The sequence below is a fragment of the Schistocerca gregaria genome, chromosome 8 (assembly GCF_023897955.1).
Source record: "Schistocerca gregaria isolate iqSchGreg1 chromosome 8, iqSchGreg1.2, whole genome shotgun sequence".
NCBI lineage: Eukaryota > Metazoa > Arthropoda > Insecta > Orthoptera > Acrididae > Schistocerca > Schistocerca gregaria.
In genome coordinates this window covers 388315958-388342632 of record NC_064927.1, presented here as the reverse complement: position 1 = coordinate 388342632, position 26675 = coordinate 388315958, and the positions used below count along the sequence as shown (strand labels likewise).

At 39.8% G+C, this 26675-nt stretch overlaps 1 protein-coding gene across 1 annotated transcript in view; it reads right to left on the bottom strand.

Annotated features, from left to right (window-relative positions):
• Nucleotides 1–26675, bottom strand: part of LOC126284197 (uncharacterized) — a 103036-nt gene that overhangs the window by 5018 nt on the left and 71343 nt on the right. Inside the window, exon 7 of the mRNA XM_049982952.1 lies at nucleotides 11846–13484. Coding sequence (XP_049838909.1) covers nucleotides 11846–13484 — 1639 coding nt within the window. The remainder of the gene's footprint in view (nucleotides 1–11845; nucleotides 13485–26675) is intronic.

The window sequence follows — 26675 nt, the reverse complement described above, 5'->3', positions numbered from 1 at the left end:
GTGTGCGTGTGCGTGTGCGTGTGCGTGTGCGTGTGCGTGCGCACGCGCGCGCGCACTGTTGCTCCATAAAAATATGAGTATGTATAATAAAACAATCATTTCTGTTGACAGTAATTAACTTCAATAGAGATGGATTGTTGACACAGAATTAGCAAAGCACTGGCAAGGGAAAGAGAACCAGGTTACTGTGTGGATGTGCAAGTCATTAAGTATACGTGATCGACAGAGATAAAGTGGCAGAAAAGCGTAGGTAATTGTATTAAAATGTTGGAAGGCACATACTGGAATACAAGAAGTACCTAGAAGAGCCATCAAAGTGAAACATTATATCTGTTGTATTTCAGCATGTGCTGTTAAACATTTTAATGGGAAATTTAGCATCTGAATTCGTGACACTACCGCATTTGTGCTAATTTGTCACCTGAGGAAGTCCCTACAGAATGAAACCAGTGGCTTAATAAACACACATAAAATTAAAAGTCAAAGTGGCTTTCTAACATTAACATTAATCATTGTGGAAGCACAACAAAATCAAATATTATCTCCCTCCCAATTGATTGATTGGGGTAGAGCATATACGCCATCAGTCACTTTTTCTATGTGACAAATGATTAGTACACACAGTGAGTTCAGCTCAAAGCATATAGGTCACGAGTGAATGTCACACATTATTTCAAAGTTTTCTGAATACAATGTATGTTAAAGTTTCTCAAGACACCTCTCAAAAACTGAAATATTTTGATTTTCTGGTGATTTGTTAAACATTATACACCTCTCTACATAAGAGTATTTGTGGATATCTCATAACAAAAGGGAAAATAAAAAAAAATGTAATAAAAACTGCAAGCAACTGAGATTTCAACTCATTTTCAATAAAAAACCTTGTTCACAATACTGTCAGACATGATTAACACAAGCACACTCCTGAGCTTTTTCTTATTTTTAATTAGGAAAATTCAACTATGAAAATTTAACATAGTTAACTTGAAAATCAAGTTTTAAAAATATGAATAGTCACAGAATGTTAACTGTCTTGAAGAATGATAAAGTTGAAGGACTGCTAACTGTCAGCCATGACATTAATGCTTGAAATTTTTAGACTGTTAAAATGTTTTTACATTTACATGGAAAAATATGAAATTTTTATTCAATTCTTTAATAAATTATTTTCTCTAAAACCCCCATCCTGAATATTCTAAAAATTGCATGGTATGTTAGTTGGTGGCTGTAGTTATGGATTTGAGAAATTTTTACGTCAGAAATAACTACTCTCAATGTAAAAGAAAGTCCTGGACACTTAAAAATTTAAACTGATTGCTGATGTTGAGTGAATGTAATGCAAAATTGGTATATCTTAGTCAAAAGAATTATTTACAGTGGGTGGGTGGGAAAACAACTGTTTATTTTGTTCAAAAATTTTATATATATAAAAAAAATAGATATAGAAAGCAGCTTTGTATATACATTTTTCTGTTTCTGCTATAATTCACAAATTTTTATTGTCTTCTGTCATGATTTTACTTATTTATGATATTCCATGAATTAAAACTACTTACACTCCAACAACACTGCACTGTTGAAATGAATTCATTTTTTTCCCCCCATCTGCTCCTCGTTGAACTTGTATTCGCACATGGACAAGGATGATCCAAGAAGACAGTATTTGGGAAATGGGAGCTGCACACTGACCTGCTAATGATGGCCATTTCAAAGAATTTGTTGGGCCATATGGTATCATAATGGTTACATCTTGCTGCTCATGCAGCAAAATTATCTGTCCCACCCGCCACTGATTGTAATATACACAAGAAATGAAGTTGCTCAGAACAAAGATCTCTGCATTTCATACAAAGTAACAGGATGCATTTCGTGGAGAACTGTTGTTGCAATGTATATGCCACTCTGGAATGTAACCCAGCAGTGACTAGACAGAACTCCCACCACTGGCTTCATAGCTAACCAAACTTGTCTTTTTTTAAAAAATGAAATTCCCCTTAAGTACTTTCATTTAGAAGCCAGAGTTTCATGTTTCGTAGTAATTTTGAAATGGTCAGTACAAATGTAATATCTCTTACAGCACAACAGTTTCATGTTGGAGATTAAATTCTGTCCCAAGATGTTTACAGGGATCTCCAAACCACCACACATACTTTTTCCATAAGCTGTTGCTGACAATACACATTCTGTACAGTATTTTCCAAGCCCAAAAAGATAAAAGTAGTTTGTAAAATGACATGCTGCACCATCAGTCACATACACATGGTTACGAAATGTATCGCCTCTAGAAGCTATGTTATTAATTATCATGCTCATAGCATGCATGTGCACTGTCATGATAATAGAAAAATAGTGTGATGTTCCAAGGAAGTGAGCAACACATGTGAATATCGACACTTGTGATGAATGCCAGTGGTCACTATGAACTTTATTCTGCAAAGAGAAATACCAGTTCTCGGCAAAGTCTAAATGAAGAACTGTGTTAGTATGTGGGATGTGGCAGATTTTACTCCTGCTATGGTCTGTATCCCAATTATGCAGAAATAATGATGAGCTACTCCTTTCATCATCCAATGCCTAACCTCTGTAACAAACTTCCCTAGTTCCACTGTCTTCTTCACCAGCTCTCCTCCTTCGCACAATAGGTTACATAATTGTCAGTATCCTGAATGTGTAATGCTTCAACAGCACAAGGACACACTGCACACTCTCGCAACCAACATGTATCTTGCAGCTCTTGACACAGACACAAAATCATCAGGTCCACCTCTGTGCAGTTCTTCCCTGTGACACTAGTTGTTATGAAATTCTTCCCTGTGACACTACTAATTGTGAAACAAAAAAGTTTCAAAAAAATACGGAATAAAATTCTAAGGGACCAATTTTTAAATTTGGGTTCTTTTCATTCTTCTCTTACTGATCTTGTCATATCTTTTCACTAACTTTTTCACCATTTTCTTTAACAGAGATAACATCAGCGTGATTAAGACTGTCTGCTGCAATTTTTGTCCTTGCTAAGGTAATATTCCAGAGCAACATTTAGCATATCATCTTGCAATGGATGCACACAGTAGAAATCTGGTCATGCACCAATACCTTTTTCATTCTTTATTTTACTAGCTTTTGGAATTATATAATGAGAGAAAGTGGGTATGTATTTCTTTATCTGCTGCTTGAAGTAGCTATCTGGTACCATGTGTCAAAAATTTTACCTTCTCAGAATAGGCGGCCACCGAGATAGCATTGTTTAGCTTCAGAAACTACACATCACATCACGTGCACATGTCACTGTCTTAATGTTCAGCATCAAGTGTATCTACATTATATACTTAAACTTCTGAAGATGTCGCTTGTGTAAAACTTGTTGCAAGTCCCTCCACTTTCTTTGTACGTTCTGTTTTCTTGTGCTTTTTATCCTGTCTGGGTGTTTAAGGCAAAAAATATTAGTGACTACTATAGAACTGCAAACATTTAAGGGCAACAACAGAAATGTTGACATTCAACACATCAACAATTTCAAATGCAGGAACATAAACATCTACAGTGTCTTCATCGGTTTCATTCTGGTGAGACTAATCGTACAAGTGGGGCATCACTAAATTTTTGTTGTTGTGAATATACCAATTCCTGCTGAATGTATGTGATAGTAACACAGTTACTTGAGGACCAAGATATTTCTACAATACTTCTAACAGATTTCCAAAAATTGTGAAGCGTTTTTCCACTTTTCTTAATCACCACCTTCTTGTGTATTTTTTCCTAGTCCACGCACCTCACCATTTCACTACTATATTTCCTCACTGACATATCTAACAAAAACTTCAAACCAAACACAAAACTGTATGCAGAATGATTCGCATCTAAGTCATAAACAGAAGAGAGCTGGAAACAGTGTTGCCAACATGTATATTTTACACCAGAAATTCAATGATGCAAAATTGCATAATGTTGAAAAATTTCCAACACTATACATTTTTAATGTAGTAAATACTAACACATTAACCCACGTACTGTGCAGTTTTTGCAAGTTTTGTGACGGGTTTTGGAGTAAATAACTCATATAAATAATTTTTTCTTAATTTTTAGTAAAACACAGATAACTGGAGCAGAGAAGATATTGTTTGTATCAGCTGCATCTGGTAGTATAACACAGAAGTTAGCATTCTGTGGCTTTCCAAACATGTAAATTTTTGCATTTTCTTCTTAAATTTGTAAGTTAAAAGAAAGCCCATAATTGAGTGTGTGTGTGTGTGTGTGTGTGTGTGTGTGTGTGTGTGTGTGTGTGTGTGTGTGTGTGTGTGTGTACTAAATTTGAACATACGATGAGGGAGGAGCTTTAAAGGAAAATATTTGAAAGGTCTCCAGTACTTTTGGTTTATTAGTTGTATTTTTTTTAGTTCTCTACTGTTTTAAGAGTTTTTACAGAATACACATTTCTCAGAAGACTGTACCATGTACAAAAACTACGATGAAATGAAAATATTTTGCTTAACACACATGACACAGAGATCTAACGTATATTTTTTCCAGAAAAATTCATGATCACGTATTGACACATCCTTTACGATCTGAGATGATATTGCATTGCAGTATAAAAAAGCAGCTGGGCTATAAGATTTTATAAAGCCACAGCACTCACTGGAACTCAAAAGCATCATGCATAAAGATAAAGCAAAAACTGTTTCTGATTTTAAGGACTCTTGATATTCATAAAATTCAAGTGGGTCTAGTTGCTGCAGCTTTTATAATGGATTACAGGACTTGTTACTTATGCCTGTGACAACAAGTGGTGGATGGCTTGCTGATATCAGGAGATGAAAAAGGAGAAAAAGATAAATTGACTGCAATAAAAGAGGCTTCCCAGCCGCAGTGGCCTAGCGGTTCTAGGCGCATTAGTCTGGAACCGCGCGATTGCTACAGTCGCAGGTTCAAATCCTGCCTCGGGCATGGATGTGTGTGATGTCCTTAGGTTAGTTAAGTTTAAGCAGTTCTAAGTTCTAGGGGACTGATGACCTCAGATGTTAAGTCCCGTAGTGCTCAGAGCCATTTAAAAGAGACTTCTTACTTTGTAAATTAAACCTTCAATGGCCACTGGAAGAACACACACATTATCAAATGAAGAGCTCCAGAAAGCCTCCGATCACATTGGAAAAGAATGTGTTGTTACATCAATAAACTGTTGTTATTGCTTGGGAGAACTAGGTTGCGCAATATGAAAGAAAACTGCAATACATAATCTTAGGCTCTAATATGATTGTTGGTGGATCACCATAACAACTTTCTTGTGGAAGAGGAGTAAAATAATTTTTTTCAAGGCAACCAAATAACACGCTGTCGAATAATGACAGGTGTATCACTGTTTACTCAATAACATTAATATTACTGCACCTGTAAAATGAAAATACAATTAAGTTAGTTATCATTAGTCTTTTTTGAGAATGTGTTGTTATGATGTGTATGTATGTTAAAATATCTTCACAGTTAACATGGAAAAGCCAAATCTGGATTTAAATTTGGATGTATAATTCTAATAATGTACTAAATTGATTGTCACTACACAAAAAATAAAGATCTGACAGCCTTATTTGGTTTCTGATATATTACATCTTAGTAACAAGTACGAAGCCCTACAAGCTATGGACTAGGTGCTGCACTTACCTGTACAATAAAATTTATTTCAATTTGTTCCCACTGGAACACCATCATGAAATTTGGCACAGGCATTAATAAATAATATATGACTTTAATGTATGATTAGCATACATTCTTTCCAAAACACAACAAAAAAAAAAAAAAAAAAAAAAAAAAAAAAAAAAAAAATCCAATTTAAATATTTTCAAAATTAAAAAAATAATTTAATCTGGGAAAATATCGCATTGTTATGTATATCGTGAATGAGCACATACATCTGAAGCTTATATGAAACTGAACAAAACGGTACTAATTTTATGTCTGTAAGTCAAATAGTTTGAGTTATGATGATTTTTTAAGGTATGGAAGCTTAACAAAAATCACAAAATTTTTCTAGTTTTAAAGTTTAATTACTCAAAAGTAATAAAACCAAAAAAAAATTTGATTTGGGATTTTTCATGCTAACAACTACTACCACTAATGTACAAAAATTATCATAATCTGATATGTTAACAACCATGCCATTTGTTGATTTTGCATGGACTGACCCTCTTAAGATTCTCCCAATGAATCTCAGCCTGGCAGCTGCTTTTATCGTAATTACTTTTACGTGGTCATTTCACTGCCCATCACTCAAAATAGCTACTCACTTATATTTATCGTTGTTCGTGTTTCCAGTGATTTACTGCCATTGTATAATGGATGTCTTTATTTGCGTTCAACTGCCTGCCTTTTCAGTGATCCTCTGCAGTCTTTCTGGCACTATTAGTTTCTTACAGACGATTTGTCATCTGTGAACAGCCTCATTGAGCTTTCAATATTATCCACCATATCACTGACATACATAGTCAATAGCAAACGTCCTATCACACAGCCTTGGGGTACTCTGAAAATTGCTTTTATTTCTGTAAATTTTGTCCTATTAGGAAGCATGTGTTGTGTGCTACTTGTTAGCAAGCCCTGAATCCAGCCACATATCTGTTCTGGTACTTGGCATGCTTGGTCACTGAAGACCAGTGTGCAACTTTGTTCACCTTCTGGAAGTTAAGGAACATGCCATCAACTTGGGTGCTCGTATCTACTGTGCTCTGGATTTCATGGAAGACCAGAGCAGGCTGCATTTAGCAAGGTCTCTGCATGCAGAAACCACACCTATTTTTAAAGAGGAAATTTTCATTCTCCATGACATTGGGGATGAGCCTCAAACATGTTCTGTAAGTACAACAAATTGTCGTCAACAATGTAGGACTATAATGATGTGCATCTGTGCAATGTCTGTTCTTGAATATGAGAATGATGTGCAGCTAGAAAGGGAACAAATTAATTGCATTTGTATCCCAAAGTTTAGATGCCTCCCCACTTCGAGCGATTTAAGTCTATTTTCCATTCTGTTATCACTTACCTCAGTCTCTGTCATTTCAGCATTTGTGCAATGATTAAAAGAGGGGAATCTTGTTACAATGATTTACAGTGACTACTTCTAAGATCAAACTGAGTTGCCACCTACTGTTTCAATACCAGTATGGCTATTGAGTGACAGACCAGATATTTCGTTTGCTTAAATCATGGGAATATGGAGCATCCAAAGACCATCCCAAAGTTGTATCTATATGTGTAGTGAACATCAATTTACATTAAAGCTCCAAAACAATTGGTTCTTGGAAAATGATGAGGGGTAGAAAAATTTTATTTCAGTAAGATAAAAAAGCCACCACAGCATTTTCAACAACTGAATTGGATCTTTGCTCTGACCTTGTGTTAGTGCATTTATCCTTAGCAAATCTCGATTCATAAGACTTGAGCTTCACGCATATTCCAAATGCACGTCATTTGTTGATTTCTATGTAAATATTCAAGGAGAAGGTAATAGTAGCAGAAAAGACTAGTGACTGGACAAAGATTGAAGTTCATCGGGTGGGTTAACTGTAAGAAGCCTTCACTGAAGCTCTATGAGCTATAGACAAGTTAGTTTGTCGGATGTAATGAATAAAGACCAATGATCATCTGACACCACACAGGTTTCCCAAATATTACATTTTGAAATCTTTTTGGGGCAATCAATGAAATATTCAGTTGCATAAGAAAAAACAGACTTTTGCAAAACTATAGCAAGTAGAATATTTAATTTGCCTATTTCTCACCACTTGAAGACTTCAAGATATCCATAGGTAGTTAGCCACGACAATGTAGTCCTGCAGGTGTATTTGTACTCCATTACCTCTAAAGAACAGCTCCTCCACAACCTTAGCAAAATTATTTATGTGCCTTTTGACCACTCAAAACCTCAATCGTACATTGAATTCAATTATTTATACTCCACCAAAAATTGTCGACTAGCATATCGAGCCATTACTTTGGGCACCTTTACTTTCCAAATTCATTATCCGATGGCCAAAAACTTCACCAACAACTTGAAATTAAAAACAGTATCCTTATGCTGCTACAGTTTGTTTCAGAGCCTTTACAGCAGCTGAAATGTACATGCAAGATTTCAACTGGATGAATAAAAAGAAAATTTTTATACGAATAAGAAATGCTGTACATGACTCCTCATATATTAATATTTTAGAGTCATTAACTGCGACAAGTAGCTCTCACAATATGGACAAATAACATTGCTTATTTCAAGAAATTTATGACCGTCATTCAAAAAGCATTCAACCTTAATTTTTGATCCAGAAACTAACAATGATATTGAGGCATGCCTGGTATCTATGTTTGCAGACATACATAGTGTGAGTGCCCGACTTTTTCCACGGCTGTGGAAATATCCAGTCACTGGCCACACACTGTCAAGTGAACATGTGTAGTGCATCAAATTTTGCTTTAAGCTTGGTGATTTTCAAGTTAAAACAATACGGAAGATTTGACAAGTGTTTGGGGACTAAGCAATGGATTCCACACACATAAAGGGGTGGCACAACCACTTCAAAGATGGCCACTCACAAGTGAAGAATGAAGCACTTTCAGGCAGGCCCACAACACCTACAGATGAGATTGATCTTGACCATAGAAGGACCCTGCTGATGCAGGATATACGAATCACAATCAGAGAAATTGCAGACAAGATTAACATTAGTACTGGATCCATTCATTCAACTTTAATAGAACATTTGGATCTCAGAAAAATTTGGACCAAAGATGTTAGCAACTCAACAGAAGCAGCTTCATTCAGAGATAATACAGGACATGCTGGATACTTTGAACAGTAATCCCAACATTCTTATACCCATCCTACCCGAGGCCCCAAAAAAGCAAGGCAGGTCCACAGCAATGTGGAAGTCATGCTGACCATCTTTTATTGACTCCAATGACGTAATCTATCATAAGTATGCCCCAAAAGGTACTAAAGTCAACAAGGAGTACTACCAAGACATTCTGTGTCGCCTTCGTGATGCAGTGAAATGCAAACAGCCAGACTTGAGGGCAGCAGGCAGTTGGCACCTTCACCACGATAATGCATCCGCTTATCATTTTCAATTAATTCAGAGCTTTTTGGTCAAATACGATAAACAACTGTGACTTGTCAGCCTCCCTATTCCCCTGACGCAGCACCAAGTGACTTTGGGCTTCTCACTGAACTGAAAGAGACTAAAATGGAGGACATACACAATCCAACGGAGCTGCTGCACACAATACTTCTAGCAGTGATAGAGGCGGCTGGTAGAAGCTGAAGGGGCCTAGGATCGAACAATAGGGGGGAGAGAAGTGTCCAAAACCATAAACCAAATCCAACCATACTGAGCATCAAGAAAAACATCCAATGGAAAGCAGAGAGGAAAACAATGGTGGAGGATGGAACTGGAGCACAGAGAAGAAGATAGTGCTGCAACTGCCAGGGCCCTGGGCTGACCAAGCATGTACTGAAAGAAGAGCCCCCTGAAGGGGGGCAAGTATGGTAGCATCATGGGGTGATACTCCATTCTTCCGAAGTTTTGGAGAGGCCCACCACTGTTACTGCTGGCATCATTGTGTTTGGAGCCATCGAGTATGACTTCAGGTCATGGATGATGGTGATTAAGGTACTCTGGCAGCTCAACAGTATGTCATAGACATACTGTGTTCTTGTGCTCCCTCTCATGTCGAAGAACCATAAAACTATTTTTCAATAGGACACTGTTCCCCCACACATGGCACACACATCTATGAACTGTCTGTGGTGTTGAGATACTCTCTTGGCCAGCAAGTTCCTCAGATCTCTCACAGGTACAATAAGTATGGGACCAACACACATGTTAAGTTTGTCTCAATGGCAGTATCTGGGATATAAAGAACCAGTTGCTACAGTTGTGGGCCAGCTTCCTTAGGAGAGAATACAACAACTTAAAGACACCCTTCCTAACTCAATTGGCGCATCCACCAAGGGCAAGTGGGGTGGGTGCAATATCATACTGACAAGTGGGCTCATACTGCCAGTTTCTTTGCAAATTTAGTTTGATTTTGAGATATCAAACTTCACGTACTCTCTCAAACTGCGAAGTTTCATTACATTCTTCCATTCTGGATGGTTCATTTTTAACTGACACACAGTGTGTATTTTAAGTATTTTCGAAAAACCTCTCAAATCAATTCCACACAATGGTGCATATTTCTTTATTATAAACCTTTTGGACTCTCTCGGAAACATATACGAAGCATCTGCCTGATGTATGAGAGATCAAATATTCATCATCTTACATGGTCTATCATTGTCTTTTACACTTTAGGATCCCAATTAAAATGAATAATGCTGTTTATAATGATACAAAGAACACTACTAATCCATGAACGATGTAGTGCACAAATTTACAGACAGAAAACCTGTAATGGCTATTCACACACTGACTGTGTCACACTGTAAAAGGTAGGACAGTGTGTTAGAAACTAACTTTATAAAATCTAAAAATTTTATCTCATTTGGAAAGTGGTGCAAATGTAATTACAACAATGCCATATAATAACAGTTCAAGTAAAAAAACTGTGCTTCAACTTCTTTTTAAATGATCCACTCATTCTCTTACAAATAGCAAGGGATATCGTAAAATGCTGTATTGCTAACAGTCATGGCATAAAAATAATGATGGGATATCAAACAACACAAATTTATTTGTTAACTTAAAGAGTAAATGTAAAAACATATTGAATAGTGGAGGCACTGAGTCACTGACAGGCCCATACACAAGGATGAAAACTTGCTAGCTTTAGGATGAAAGTGTATTCAACCATCTAGCCGATCTACAAAACATACTGGACTATCCCTATCACATACCCACTTCCAGACCCTTGCCACACACGTCATTTTGCTGTGGAAGATCTAGATGCAAGACTTATCCAATTCATCCACCCAGTATATCCTACTCAATTACCATCACAGGCTTATCCCATTCCATCAGAGGCTGGGCCACCTGTTAAAGCAGCCATGTCATATCAGCCTTGCTCCAATTTCTCCACAACACAATGTATGTGCATGTCTACCTGAACAAATGGCCACTGCCACACTGTGACTCAGAATAGAGTTCACCCAGCAATAGAACAAGCTGCTGAGGACAACGTCCTAAATTTCAATGGCTGCTTCACAACCCATACTATATGGAAACTTTCTTCAACACCTGCTTCTCTGAATTACATAGAAAGCAGTTGTCCTCACAATGCAATCTTTATTCTTGTTATCTTCCTGCACACAAACTCCACTAGCCTCCGGCTCACGTTCATCTCGGCACTACCTCAGCACCTTAATTTCAACCTCTTCCTCACAATATCTCCTCCTGTACTTTCACCCCCTACTCTCCTTCCCAATCCACTTCTCCAGAGCATCAGCAATGTGTGTTATACAAACTCACAGGTGTTTGTTCTCATGTGTCACATCCCTATCTTATCTTGTGCTCCTGCCACATACCTATTCTTATCCAATACATCTGTCGCCTTCCCCAAATTATCTGTCATCCTTCCTCAAACCTCCAACCCTCCTTTCTACAACCTCCCATTCTACCCAACAAAACTACTCATTTCAGTCAGTTGCATGGGGGATGGGGGTACATGCGCACACTTATGTGTGTATACGTACTCTAGCACAAAAAAGGATTCAGCCAAAAGTTAGTAACTTTTCAGTCTTGTTTACATTCCTATCAATGAAACAACACCTCTACTATTCGGTAAGTGGTTACCTTTGTTCTCAGGTTGTTTACATTCTGCCAGAACTTTCCATTAGTATACACATGTACTCATTGTATTTTCTTACCTTCACTCGTGAAGAGGTAACTGCATGTCTGTTATCAGACTCGTTTCCCAAACTGTGCTGCTGGTATGGAAATGATGCGTTTGTTTGTCGGTCAATGGCCTGTTCCCAATTATTTCGTTGTGTTACAGGCATAACAAGCGATTGTGAAGCAACAGAGTGTCGCCTATAATCCCTACGTTGCATTACTGATGACGTGAATGTCTTCCCATCAAGAGACTTACTCCTCCTAATGCCCTTATGGTTAACAAGAGGAGAAATAATTAATTGGTCATTGCTAGTGTGGTTTAGAGATGTCGCTGCCTGCAAGGCTGAGGAACATAAGGTGTCATGTGACTGACTCCTCCTCCTCCTCTTCCTCTTCTTCTGTGGAGTTGTAGATGTAGCTAGTAACTGCCTGTCATCAGCGTCGATCTTGGAGCTATTGTCCTTGTTCAAAGCAGAAATATTTCTGCATGTATCAACAGACTTGCTTCTGCGATTCCTCTTAAGAGTAACAGATGATGTGATTACCTTTCTGTTATCAGACTGGCTTCTCCTCCCTCTAAGCTGATTTGGAAATGAAGCAACCGATTGCCTGAGAACAGACTCTTTGCTCCAACTTCTCTTCCCATCTTTTGTACTGGCAACTAATCTTTCATCAATCTGACATTTAGTACTACTTTCCTGATTCACAGATGATGCACCATTTGTGTCTTCTGATAGGTTTCGCCTCCGCTTCTGTTGTTGAGATGATGATGCTGAAGCAAATGACTGTTCACTGTCTATGTGCCTCTTAGAATTTCTGGTCTGTGTTTGAGAAACGTTCATTGTAGGTTCATCACCAGTATCTTCAATACACTTTTCCTGTTGGGCAAAATTTGTTGTGACTCTTTTCCTATCATATGACTGACTCCTTATCCTCTTCTCTTTGGATGTGAATGTAGTAACTGTATCATCAGAGTTCTTCTTACAGACTTCTTGGACTGAACATGAAGGTAACTTAAGTGTGTCTTCTTCACTGCATAGCTTCCTAGAGCTCTTCTCTGGTGATGGTGGACTTGCATCTGAGAGAATATCATTAGGTTGGGGTTTAAAACTTTTCTTTTGCATTAAATGTGATAAAACCAGTGTTCTGTCATCTGAATGACTCCGTTTCCTCTTATGCTCAACAGTAACTGGTGAACTCATATTCTTGATACTATGTTTACCCCATCTGCTCCTGTGAGATGAAAGGACTGTGCTCGTATCCTCAGACTGCCTTGCCCACCATTTCTGTTGCAACAAATTTGAAGCAAATGGTACATTCTCATTTGAATGGTCTCTCATATTCGGGCGAGTTAAAAGTGAAGTAACAGCTTCTGTGTCATTCAATTGATTCCTCTTACTTTTTTGGAGTGGTTCCACCCTACTTCCCTCCAAAACAGTATCATTATCAGCATTATTTAAAGAGCTGTTCATTACTGTCTGCTGCCAATCCGGACAAAAATTCTCAAGTTTTGCTGTGTAGCATGTTGCAAACGTGGGAACCTGTTGTTTTGTGGTAGTGGTAGCCTTATTTTCATCAGAACACACTTTAATTTCCTCTACTCGTGCCGCAGCCAAAGATGTTTCATCTCTTCGCACTGAACGATTGTCCTTAATTGTCAGACATACAGGATCACTGAAACAAACAAAATACAACCTAATTAGACATAATAACTGTAAAAGATTAACATGAAGTGTAGTTACTGCATACAGTTTTTTCTTTTTACATTCCTACAAATTACTGTTTTTTTTAGCAAATTTAAAGGTTCCTAACACGCAAATGTTTTTGTACGTCCAACTCTGAAGATGATAACCTGAAAGTAATACACATGCCCAACATTTAAATTGAGTATATGCGTAACTGGAAATGCAATGATTCCACAGTATACTAAAATAATGTTGACAGAATATTCACTGATGAAAGGAATCAACAGAAATCTGATACAAAATTTTACTTTCATAGCAAGCTGTCCTATCATATGAATGGCAGCTGTGACTATCTTCAATTAAAGAATACATGGTAGATGTTCTATTGGTGTGTTTTCAGCCAAACCGACAATTCCATTTTTGTGCTGAATATCTCTAGGACTAACACATTAGTCATTTCAAAATTATGGGCCCTTCACTGTTCCTCAACATCTGGCTTCATTGCATACTGACTATCAGTGTACTGGTAATGGTAGTGTTCTCTTATTTCAGGTGTGAACATTATTGTTTGGTTGAAAAGGAACACACAAACATACACATATTTAAGAGAAAATATTTATTACATCATTTTTGGGAAATAGCAAAAGATCCATAGTATTTTCATGCCCAATGTCCTAAGCGCAGTTTTACTATACGGGAACCAGACTTCAGTGCTACAAAGCTGATTTACAGCAACAAGAATCTGCAACAGTGAATATATAAGTCAGGGCTTCACAACATACATGCTCGCGGAGCAAGTTGTGAGCAGCAAGGCGCGAGCACGGAGCAGTGCGAGCACGCTACCCCCACTACAAGACCAGAGCGGAGAGTTGGGAGAGTCATGTGGGGCACACAAACAGTTGCCGCCAGACAATGTAAATCCGCGGCCACCTGCAGGGATATCACTCACGAATTATTACTGCGACAAATGAAACATATAAAGGAGAATGTACATATACCATATAATTTTATTAGCTTAGTGTGGGATTCTTGATTATCTTGTACTTTTTGCCCTTTACAGTTGTGTCTATGTTCGGAGTAATTGTTCTTGTGCATTGTAGGAGCAGCGCGCAGTTTAAATTTCGATCAGACAATGCATTTCTCAGGCACGTCTTGTTACATTTGATTGTAGAGAACAGTTGTTCACAAACATACGTGGAACCGACCACTGATATTATTGTAGCCGCCAGTTTGTGCAAACGAGGAAATCTATCCTGAGGGAAGTGTCTGTAGAATTCCAAAATGTTTTTCCTTGTTCTGAAATTTGTCTCTATATTTTCTGTCACACTGCAGATCAATAATTTGTAGTTGCAGCTCAGGACAAATCTCTTCAATATTCGCTGAATATGGAGAGGAGAACAGATCAAAATCACTGTCTAGTGCTGTCAGATCTTGAAAGCGCTAATCAAATTCTTCCTCAAGGGCAACTTAACTAAGTGAATAACGTTCACAGTCTTTGTGAACATCTTCCATGGATGATAATTTAGGAAAATGAGCTAGATTTCCTGTTTCCAGCTGACTCACCCAAAGTGTCAATTCCATTTTAAAAACACGTATTCAATCTATGAAATGAGTAATTAGCAGATCTTTACCTTGTAGTGAAATGTTCAAAGCATTCAGATGGCTAGTTAAATCTGCTAAGAACGCGATACCACATTTCCATGAAGGCTCCTTCAATTCAGGAACACATTATTTATTTCCATGAACAAATTTATCTCATCTAACAAGCAAAAAAATCGATTTAATAATTCGCCACGACTAAGCCAGCGGACCTTGCTGTAATAAGGCAGGCTACCATACTGGCTTTCTACATCATCAAAGCTTTTAAATTGCCTGTGTTGTAGCCCATGATTCCTTATATTATTGGTTGTATGAACAACACTCATAACATTTTTTAGAGTGATACTCTTTGCACATAATTTTTCCTGGTGGATCACACAGTGAACGCCCCTTATTTCATTTGGCACGGTCAGATTTTGCATTTTCTCCTTAACAGTGCAGCGAAACTTGATTTTTTCTCTGTCATCGCTGGTGCACCGTCTGTAGACACTGAAACTAAAGACTCCCATGACAATCCTACATTTTTAACACTTTCTTCAACCCTACTTAAAATATCACCTCCGGTTGTGTTCTTCATGGCTACTACATCGAGGAGTTCCTCCTCACCTGAAGATCTCTATTAACACCTCTAATAAACATGGCAAGCTGCACTGTTCCAGTGATATCAACACTTTCGTCCAGAGCTAGAGAATACGCCATAGAATCTTTACAGATATTTGCAAGCTGGCTCTGACGTCGTCTGCCATGTCCTTTATGCGACGCATAATGGTCATGTTAGATAATGGAGTAATCCGACACTGTTCAACTTGATATGGACACAAATGTTCCGCTGCAACTACCAAACATTCTTTTATTAAATCGCTATCAGTGAAGGGGTCCAGGGATTTTGCTAAAAGCAAAGCAATTTTGTAACTCACTCTGAGAGCTGCCTCAGTTGATTTTTCGTCGTCGTCCAGATCATCTTCGGATAGCTTCTTTTTAAGTTTAATAACTTCCTGTGCACGATCTGGTCCATCACATTTTCGACTTCCATAGTCTTTCGCATGGTACGACATATAATGTCGCTGCAAATTAAATTTCCTAAAAGAATTCAGTGTTTTGTGACATACTAAACAGTTTGCAACACCACCTTTTTCTGTAAACAGATACAATTCCTCCCAATGGGGGTTGAACTGTGAAAGCATGGTTACACAACGGCGACTTGACATGATTCTTAAGCAGCGAAGTGACTGTTAGAGCTGATCGTAGTACTTCAAACGTTACACAGTCGGCGCGAATTCAATAGGCACGCTGCAGCCCTATTCAAACGTGCGCGCACATTTCCCCTCCCCACTCCGCGACCTTGTACCTGCTCGCGAGCATGTGCCTGAGCAGACGCGAGTACTCGCGCTCAAAACCAGCCAGTTGTTAAGCCCTGATATAAGTAAATCGTGTTCAAGGTTTCAGCAACAGGGACATTAAACACATGTTAGTAGCACTGTGTGACAATGATCTACATTTAGGATGATTACAATAAAACCACTAATCAAGAGACAGTACTAGACCTGGCAATGCACAACGAAGGGGTAACATTTTCAGAATGTTCAAACGAATGTGCGACTTCCATGAATCCATAAAACACTTCATAACCAGTATTTGAAATTTCACTATTACCAACCAAATCATAACATAACATAACATTTACAGATGAAAAGAAAGACAACACTCCCCTAACTTCACCAAGCTGCAATGCATTGGAGATTCTAAGGGGGCTGTGATAAGTCCATAATTATGAAACAGATAAGATTAATTTCATTAGAAATCAAACAAAATTAGTAAATCTTGTTGTCTTCTTGTCACAAAGTATATAATGAAAGACAGTTAAAATAATTTTTCCCTAACTTTTGGATCAAAACTGTAGTTAAGCAGTAATTCTGAAATTCAGTTCATTTTTGAAAAAATAGCATCTGTAGCAAAAATGGGTATATGCGATTGCAGTCTTTCTCGGCGTATTCCATTGATGAAATCTTCTCGGGTTATCAGCCGAGTGGTGGCGTCGTCTTGTCGCAACGTTTCGATGAGTTTCGTACCCATCATCTTCTTCGCCAGAAGATGATGGGTACGAAACTCATCGAAACGTTGCGACAAGACGACGCCACCACTCGGCTGATAACCCGAGAAGATTTCATCAAAAATGGGTATGTTTGTAACCACTGTAACTTAATTTATAAATAAATTTTATTGAACTGGCTATTGTTGAAAAAAAAATAATAAAAGGATCAACTATGATAGAAAACCAATAAAATGCTGGAATTATGCTTACAAATATTACACATCTGTAATGACAGCCTTTAGCCTTATCTAAACATTTTTGTAAATTTCATTATTTTTCACCATAATCACAAGTTTCATCATCTTAACTTTTGTTTCACATATTGTTCATTAACATATTTTTCAACATTAAAAAAAAAAAAAATTCAGAAGGATGTTTGCTGTGTTTTAACGATTTGAAACAGAAAGAATGTAAATTATTAAATGTGCAACTGACATAAACCACAGTGGCGACATTCCAAAAAGTGTTCACTCTTTTAAGCAAGTTATCAATAGGGAATATTGTGTCTAATCCGAAAGTATATGAGCTACTGGTGCTTGTGTTAGGAATAGGCAAAGTCAATCAAATATTTTCATACGGGATCCAGCATATATTAGTATGAAGTGGCCACGAATCAAGTGGGGAAGATCCACTTGGTCTCATGAATCTGAACTCTCCATCTCCACTTATCTTCTGTCACCACAGACAGCCACAGCTAACATTTCTTCTTTTACAGCGACAGTGGTCTTTTTTTAAGACCTTGCTTGGAAGCGCAGTGAACTTGCATGAATTTAGTAGAAGATGAGATGTTGAGAATTAGCAAACGAAGGTGCTGGCAGGTCTATACACACACAAACAAACAAATACACAAAATTTGAGCTTTCACAACCTAAGGTTACTTCATCAAGAAAGAGGGAAGGAGGGAAGGAGAGGGAAAGACGAAAGGATGTGGGTTTTAAGGGAGAGGGTAAGGAGTCATTCCAATCCCAGGAGCGGAAAGACTTACCTTAAGGAGAAAGAAGGACAGGTGTACACTCGTGCACACACACATATCCATCCACACATACACAGACACAAGCAGACATTTGTAAAGGCAAAGAGTTTGGGCAGAGATGTCAGTCGAGGCGGAAGTACGGAGGCAAAGATGTTGTTGAAAGACAGGTGAGGTATGAGTAGCGGCAAATTGAAATTAGGGGAGATTGAGGCCTGGCGGATAACGAGAGGAGAGGATATACTGAAGGGCGAGTTCCCATCTCCGGAGTTCTGACAGGTTGGTGTTAGTGGGAAGTATCCAGATAACCCGGACGGTATAACACTGTGCCAAGATGTGCTGACCGTGCACCAAGGCATGTTTAGCCACAGGGTGATCCTCATTACCAACAAACACTGTCTGCCTGTGTCCATTCATGCGAATGGACAGTTTGTTGCTGGTCATTCCCACATAGAAAGCGTCACAGTGTAGGCAGGTCAGTTGGTAAATCACATGGGTGCTTTCATACGTGGCTCTGCCTTTGATCGTGTACACCTTCCGAGTTACAGGACTGGAGTAGGTGGTGGTGGGAGGGTGCATGGGACAGGTTTTTAACTGGGGGCGGTTACAAGGGTAGGAGCCAGAGGGTAGGGAAGGTGGTTTGGGGATTTCATAGGGATGAACCAAGAGGTTATGAAGGTTAGGTGGACGGCAGAAAGACACTCTTGGTGGAGTGGGGAGGATTTCATGAAGAATGGAACTCATTTCAGGGCAGGATTTGAGGAAGTCGTATCTCTGCTGGAGAGCCACATTCAGAGTCTGATCCAGTCCCGGAAAGTATCCTGTCACAAGTGGGGCACTTTTGGGGTTCTTCTGTGGGAGGTTCTGGGTTTCAGGGGATAGGGAAGTGACTCTGGTTATTTACTTCTGTACCAGGTCGGGAGGGTAGTTGCGGGATGCGAAAGCTGTTTTCAGGTTGCTGATGTAATGGTTCAGGGATTCTGGACTGGAGCAGATTTATTTGCCACGAAAACCTAGTCTGTAGGGAAGAGACCTTTTGATGTGGAATGGGTGGCAGCTGTCATAACGGAAATACTGTTGCTTGTTGGTGGGTTTGATGTGGACGGAGGTGTGAAGCTGGCCGTTGGACAGATGGAGGTCAACGTCAAGGAAAGTGGCATGGGATTCGCAGTAGGAACAGGTGAATCTGATGGAACCGAAGGAGTTGAGGTTGGAGGGGAAATTCTGGAGTTCTTCTTCACTGTGAGTCCAGATCACCGAGATGTCATCAATAAATCTGTACCAAACTTTGGGTTGGCAGGCCTGGGTAACCAAAAAGGCTTCCTCTAAGCGACCCATGAATAGGTTGGAGTACGAGGGGGCCATCCTGGTACCCATGGCTGTTCCCTTTAATTGTTGGTATGTCTGGCCTTCAAAAGTGAAGAAGTTGTGGGTCAGGATGAAGCTGGCTAAGGTAATGAGGAAAGAGGTTTTAGGTAGGGTGGCAGGTGATCGGCGTGAAAGGAAGTGCTCCATTGCAGCGAGGCCCTGGACTTGCAGGATATTCGTGTATAGGGAAGTGGCATCAATGGTTACAAGGATGGTTTCCGGGGGTAACAGACTGGGTACAGATTCCAGGCGTTCGAGAAAGTGGTTGGTGTCTTTGATGAAGGATGGGAGACTGCATGTAATGGGTTGAAGGTGTTGATCTACGTAGGCAGAGATACGTCCTGTGGGGGCTTGGCAACCAGCTACAATGGGGCGGCTGGGATGATTGGATCTATGAATTTTAGGAAGAAAGTAGGGGTGCGGGGCATTGGTGGGGTCAGGAGGTTGATGGGAGTCAGGTGAAAGGCCTTGTAGGGGGCCTAAGGTTCTGAGGATTCCTTGAAGCTCTGCCGGGACATCAGGAATGGGATTACCTTAGCAAAATTTGTATGTAGTGTTGTCTGAAAGCTGACGCAGTCCCTCAGCCACATACTCATGACCATCAAGTACCACGGTCGTTGAACCCTTGTCCGCCGGAAGAATGACGATGGATCGGTCAGCCTTCAGATCACGGGTAGCCTGGGCTTGGGCTTCAGCAGTGGTGATGTTGGGAGCAGGATTAAGGCTTTTTTAAGAAGGATTGAGAGGCAAGGCTGGAAGTCAGAAATTCCTGGAAGGTTTGGAGAGGGTGATTTTGAAGAGGAGGAGGTGGGTCCCACTGTGACGGAGGACGGAACTGTTCCAGGCAGGGTTCAATTTGGATAGTGTCTTGGGGAGTGTGATCATTAGGAGTAGGAGTAGGATTAGGATCATTTTTCTTCATGGCAAAGTGATATTTCCACCAGAGAGTACGGGTGTAGGATAGTAAATCTTTGACAAGGGCTGTTTGGTTGAATCTGGGAGTGGGGCTGAAGGTGAGGCCTTTGGATAGGACAGAGGTTTCGGATTGGGAGAGAGGTTTGGAGGAAAGGTTAACTACTGAATTAGGGTGTTGTGGTTCCAGATTGTGTTGACTGGAATTTTGAGGTTTTGGGGGGAGTGGAGCTGGAAGTAGGAGATTGAGTAGATGGGAGAGACTGGGTCTGTGTGCAACGAGGAGGAGGTTGAGGTTTGCTGGAAAGGTTGTGAAAGGTGAGTGAGTTGCTTTTCCGGAGGTGGGAAACCAGGAGATTGGATAGTTTTTTGAGATTAGGGTGGTATGCTGTTCTAATTTGAACTATCCAATCTCCTGGCACAGTGTTACACCGTCCGGGTTATCGGGATACTTCCCACTAACACCAACCTGTCAGAACTCCGGAGATGGGAACTTGCCCTTCAGTATATCCTCTCCTCTCGTTATCCACCAGACCTCTATCTCCGCTAATTTCAATTTGCCACTGCTCATACCTCACCTGTCTTTCAACAACATCTTTGCCTCTGTACTTCCGCCTCGACTGACATCTCTGCCCAAAATCTTTGCCTTTACAAATGTCTGCTTGTGTCTGTGTATGTGTGGATGTATATGTGTGTGCGCGCGCTCGCGAGTGCAACCTGTCCTTTTTTCCCCCTAAGGTAAGTCTTTCCGCTCCCGGGATTGGAATGACTCCTTACCCTCTCCCTTAAAACCCACATCCTTTCGTCTTCCCCTCTCCTTCCCTCTTTCCTGAAGAAGCAACTGTCGGTTGCGAAAGCTAGAAATTCTGTGTGTGTGTGTGTGTGTGTGTGTGTGTGTGTGTGTGTGTGTGTGTGTGTGTGAGTGAGTGAGTGAGTGAATTTGATCACATAAAATGTCTGTATTGCTGGAACATGAGTTTTGGCAAATGTTAACAGATCTTTCGGACTTAAAAAATGTGTTTACATATGAACATTGTAAACTAGCTCTTGTGGCTAGACATTCAATAGTACACCAACTCCATCCAATGCAGTTTTGTTATGAATAATGGAGGGGGAAAAAAACAACCACATACACACTAAGAAAACGAATGGGCAACCAGGGCAGATGAGGCAATTACACCGACACCACCACAGACGCCAACACCAGTGTCTCAGCGACCGCCGTCACGTGACTGCGGGCACGGACCACAGAGAAAATGCCTCACAGGGGGAGGGGATGTAAGATGACTGACCAGCCTCAGAAGTTCAGTTTTTCAGCATACCCGACAGTGGTCATCTCTGATCGCTGAAATATTGTGGCCTTTGGACACTATGGACCGGCAGTACACCAGTGACTATTTGAGCATTCTTAAAAGCTGCTTCTTGAAAGTGCCAGAGCAAATTTTTTATTTTCAAATGCCCCCAAATTGAGAATCTGATGAGAACAAACATTGTCAGTGTTTACCCAAGTACTTCTTAGAGCTTTAGTAATTCAGTATCAGATTGATTCAGAAATGACATGTTTATCAAACCAACCGCTTTTCTTCCAACACAAAACCTGTTAAATATGTGTTGGCCATAATGATTTCTAGTAAATGAGAGTGAGTATATTGCAGAAAAGGACTGGATCATTGTAACTTTCTGTAACACACTTGCCAGTTGAAAATGTATTATGAAGTATCTTTAAGGAGGAAAAATAAAGTTAATGACTACTTTATGTGATCTTTAACACTTTATGTTAGGGGACAAATAAGATTTAAATCTGACATAGCACAAATAGCTGTGTAGCATGTTCAAGTGAGAAAGACTTTAAACTTTTATCAGTTCACAGCAGGCACACTTCTGTTACTCGTACCCCCCCCCCCCCCCCCTCTCTCTCTCCCACGCACGTGGTGTTTTCGAGTGCTGCTGCTAGTCTTAATTTTCATTGTTGTTTCACATATTACTGTTTAGTCATTCAAAGCAACAATCATTACAGATTTATTTCAAAGTATGAGTCCTAGCAAAAAGGCTAAAACACCCTTCTGATTTTTTTTAACATTGAAAAGTAAAACTATTATCTGAAATAAAAATGAAGATGGTGAACCTTATGATTTTGGCGAATGGGGGGAGGGGGGGGGGGGGGAGAGATCTTTAGAAATTGCTTTCACCACAGACTTTTAAATATTTGCATGCATAAATCCAGCATTATATTGATAATTTTATCTTTCCAGCAACACCAAATTGAATAAAACTGATTAATAAATTAAAAAAGCCACCCCATCTCTCTATGCCAGTTTCAAATTTCAAAATGGTCTCCCTAAATATAATTTTGATCAAAAAATTGTGCAAAAAATATTTTAACCTCCTTTTATGACATACTTTTTTATAGCAAAATTTCATCTACATCTGTGATAGGAGGGCAACAGCCACTGGGTGCTTTCATGTGAAATAGGCAATAACCACCACCACCACCACCACCAATTGCTATGTAACAGTGGTCCTATGTGATTTAGCTGCCTGGGTTCCAATCAGACTGAGTTACTGTTCCCTACAACTATATAGAGTCCACCTTGACTTTACATATACTATTTGATCCATAACTGCCCCCCCCCCCCCCCCCCCCAGAATCCATTCTCCATCCTATCCTTTGGTCTGTCCATGGCATTTCTTGAACCAGTCATCTGACAGGTCCACCCCCCCCACCCCCCCCCCCCCCCCCCCCGCCCCCTTTCACCAGCCACAACTATTTTAGTTTCCTGTTGAACAGGCACAAAAATATGTTAGTTCTACTATGAGATAAACTTGGCTCACAGCAGTAAAGTTGTATCTACAGTTGCAGATATCCAATATCATATTGACAGACTACAGCTAACTCTAGTGTGCACTAAAGGTGTGGCACTACTGTTTCCTCCCCAAGCCCGTGGGTCATACGAAGTGCAACATCTTCGGAGAGTGCTGACAGTACAACTTGGTCAAAGCAGCATTCACATAGTTGAAAATTTGTTCGCATCTATGGCAAAATGAAGTTGCTTTCAAGAATAGCCCACATAAAAAAGTAGGATACTGTACAATATTTGATCTTAGCAAGACAGTTATGGATTAGAACACAACAATGGTACCTCCAAGAGTGTTAAATTTCATTTCCTTCCCTGAAGTACAGCCAATAAGAAATCACCTCATTGTCACAGAGCTTCACACTTGGGAGAAAGCAATGGAAGGCATTCAAAATGAAACCTGCACGGCAGGGCCTGTCTCCAAGAAAGAATATGTAGCACTTACGAAGCTGTGGAACAGTAAGGAAACTGCAATACCAGTAACTACAAGAGTGACACTATTAACATGACAGGTGCGTACTGAAACAAGATGATTTTTGATTTGTTGAATGATGTTGGCTACCAACAAGCAACCCTGCCAATAAAATCAAGAATAAGATTCATCGATTGAAACAACTTCATCATAGAGATTGCACCTCTTGAATATACAGGGTGAAAAGTATTAAAACCGACAAACTCTGGGAGGTTGTAGGGGACATTAAAACAAATATTTTTCCCTAATGTCATTTTTTCCTATGAGGAGTATTTAAACTGGTAGAGGAAGATTCCTCTGGCGGCAAATTAATTAAACCAACAAACACTTTTCCAATTTTTATATCCAAGGGACAACATTAACACAACCCAATTTCAATTACAGTAGATTTTCAAAAATGCCTCCATTGATACGTAAACAAAGGTTACACCGTTGGATCATGATCAACGGTGTAGAAGTGTCTTAAATTTAGCTCTGCAATAGTACAGACTCAACAACAGTACTTCACAGCCTGGTTCGTGTCCAAACACCAACGGTACACAAGAATATGCTCACAGCATCTAAGAAGACAATTCGAAGTCAGTTCTCCAATATCATATTTAACAGTGTACAAGCAGCCAATGTACTACTATCTATTGCACATCATTATTGCCGCTACTCAATGATGCCTTCTATTATGAACACCAGAATGAGACACTAAAAATCATTTTATGAACTCTTGCCACACCATCAAATTTGTCACTTCACTAATCACACAAGCCACACCAATAAAATTTTAAAATCATTTTTTAAATAACGATCATCTTCAAATAATATTTTTTATTTAGGAACATGCCTCCATCTGCTTTTCACTACCTTGGCTAAAACTTTGAGCTGGGACTCAAGTTAGAGAAGACGATTACCACATACACTGACCAACAAAAACTGGGAGACAGAGTTCAAAACGTAATCCTCTCCAGCATAAACACTTCCATAAACCCAAATGACTTTCTCTTCATCCATGCAATGTGTACTGGACCCCACAATAACCGAAAACTTCCCATTTGAGTGTACGGTCCAGCTCTATATCCCTTTAAAAGAGACTGTCATATGAATTATGTCTTTTCACAATTAAACCCATAAAATTAATAATTTGTATCTTCTCATATATGCTGGTGTAAAGGTCAAGCTCTCACATGTTACAAGTAAAATCTTAATAAAGAAGCAGGAAATATAAACAGGTCTGGCGTCATGAGGTGGTTGGGCAGGGAGGTGGGGGGAGTAACGGTGGGAGACATGAATGGGGAGGATACGGTAAGACAGAGAGGGTGAAAACTGTTGGGTGGAGGGTGTGGGGACAGTATGTTACCTTATGTTCAGGCCAAGATAGTTATAGGAGTGGAAAATGTGTTGTTAGCGTAACAATCAACTGCGCAGTTCAGAATAGCTGGTGATGGAGGGAAGGATCCAGATTGCTTAGGTAGTGAAGCAGCCATTGAAATCAAGTGTGTTATGTTCAGATTTGCTCTTGGCCACAGTTTGGCAGTGGTTGCTCATTCTGGTGGACAGCTGCTTGGCAGTCATACCAATACAAAAAGTTTTGATTACCTATTATCGTGTCCTGAAATTACGAACATCCTACCTGAGATACTTCCCATCCTTCTTAAAGTGGCGTTCCGTCACCCACATAACCTTCACATCACACTACATCCCTGTACTGCTCCTAATCTTGACCCATTGCCACAAGGATCATATCCTTGTGAATATCCAGGTGCAAAACCTGCCCAATCCACCCACCCACCCATCACTTCCTATTCCAGTCCTGTCACAGGTTTATCCTACCCCATCAGGGGCTGGGCCACTGTGAAAGGAGCCAAGTTATTTATCAGCTCTGCTGCAATCATTGCACAGCTTTTTATATCGGTATACTATCAACCAGCTGTTCACCAGGATAAACGGTCACTGACAAGCTGTGGCCAAGAATGAAGTAAACCACAACATTCAGCTGAACATAATACACTATTTCAATGGCTGCTTCAGTACTCGATCCATGTGTATCCTTCCCTCCACAACCAGCTTTTCTGAGCCGTGCAGATGAGAGTTACACTTACAACATATTTTCCTCTCCCAAAATCATCCCAGCCTCAACTTATGGTAACATACTGTTTCCACACCCTCCACCAAACAGCTTGCACCCCCTCTGTCCTATCGTCTCCTCCCCATTCTCATCTCCCACTCTGTAGCCCTCTGCCAATGCGTCCACCTGTCTTTCTTCGCTCCTCTCCTTTTTTCCCCACCTCCCTGCCCTACAATCTCTTGTCACTGCACCTGCTGGCTGCCTAGTCCCTGCACACTCCACCAGTTACCATTTGTCTCTCTCCCCACCCATATACTACTATGCCTTTCTCTTCCCCACCCCCTCCAAATTGCTGCTTGCATCCCACATAATATTGTGCCAGTCTGCAACTTGATGTGTCTTCTTTATGATGTAGCAAGCTATCTTTTCCTACACTGTTAAATATTATTTGCAATAAATAAATAAAATAAGTTAAAGGAGAGAGGTAGGTAGGAAAACACTTGACATGTCGTTACAGAAAAAAGAAAGTACTTCGATTGGATGCAGCCAGGAAAGACAACATCTGTCTTCTTCAACTGAGAGATCCAAGCACCTGCCTCAACTTTTTTTTGGAATACTAGAGAAGAACTGCATCTGATTGAGTACACTGAGATTGAACTCAGCTGCTCCCAAAAGCCTGTCCAGTGTGATTTTTGGCTCTGCAAAACCTGTGAAGGTCCGTGTAATTACAGCCAACATACCACCTCCAAAATCTCCTGAAACTGTAAGACTTATTTTCCTAATGTGAGAGCAGATTCCAGATGCATTCTCCTAGAGTGAGACCATACTAATTTTTTGTCCATTTGGGGGGGGGGGG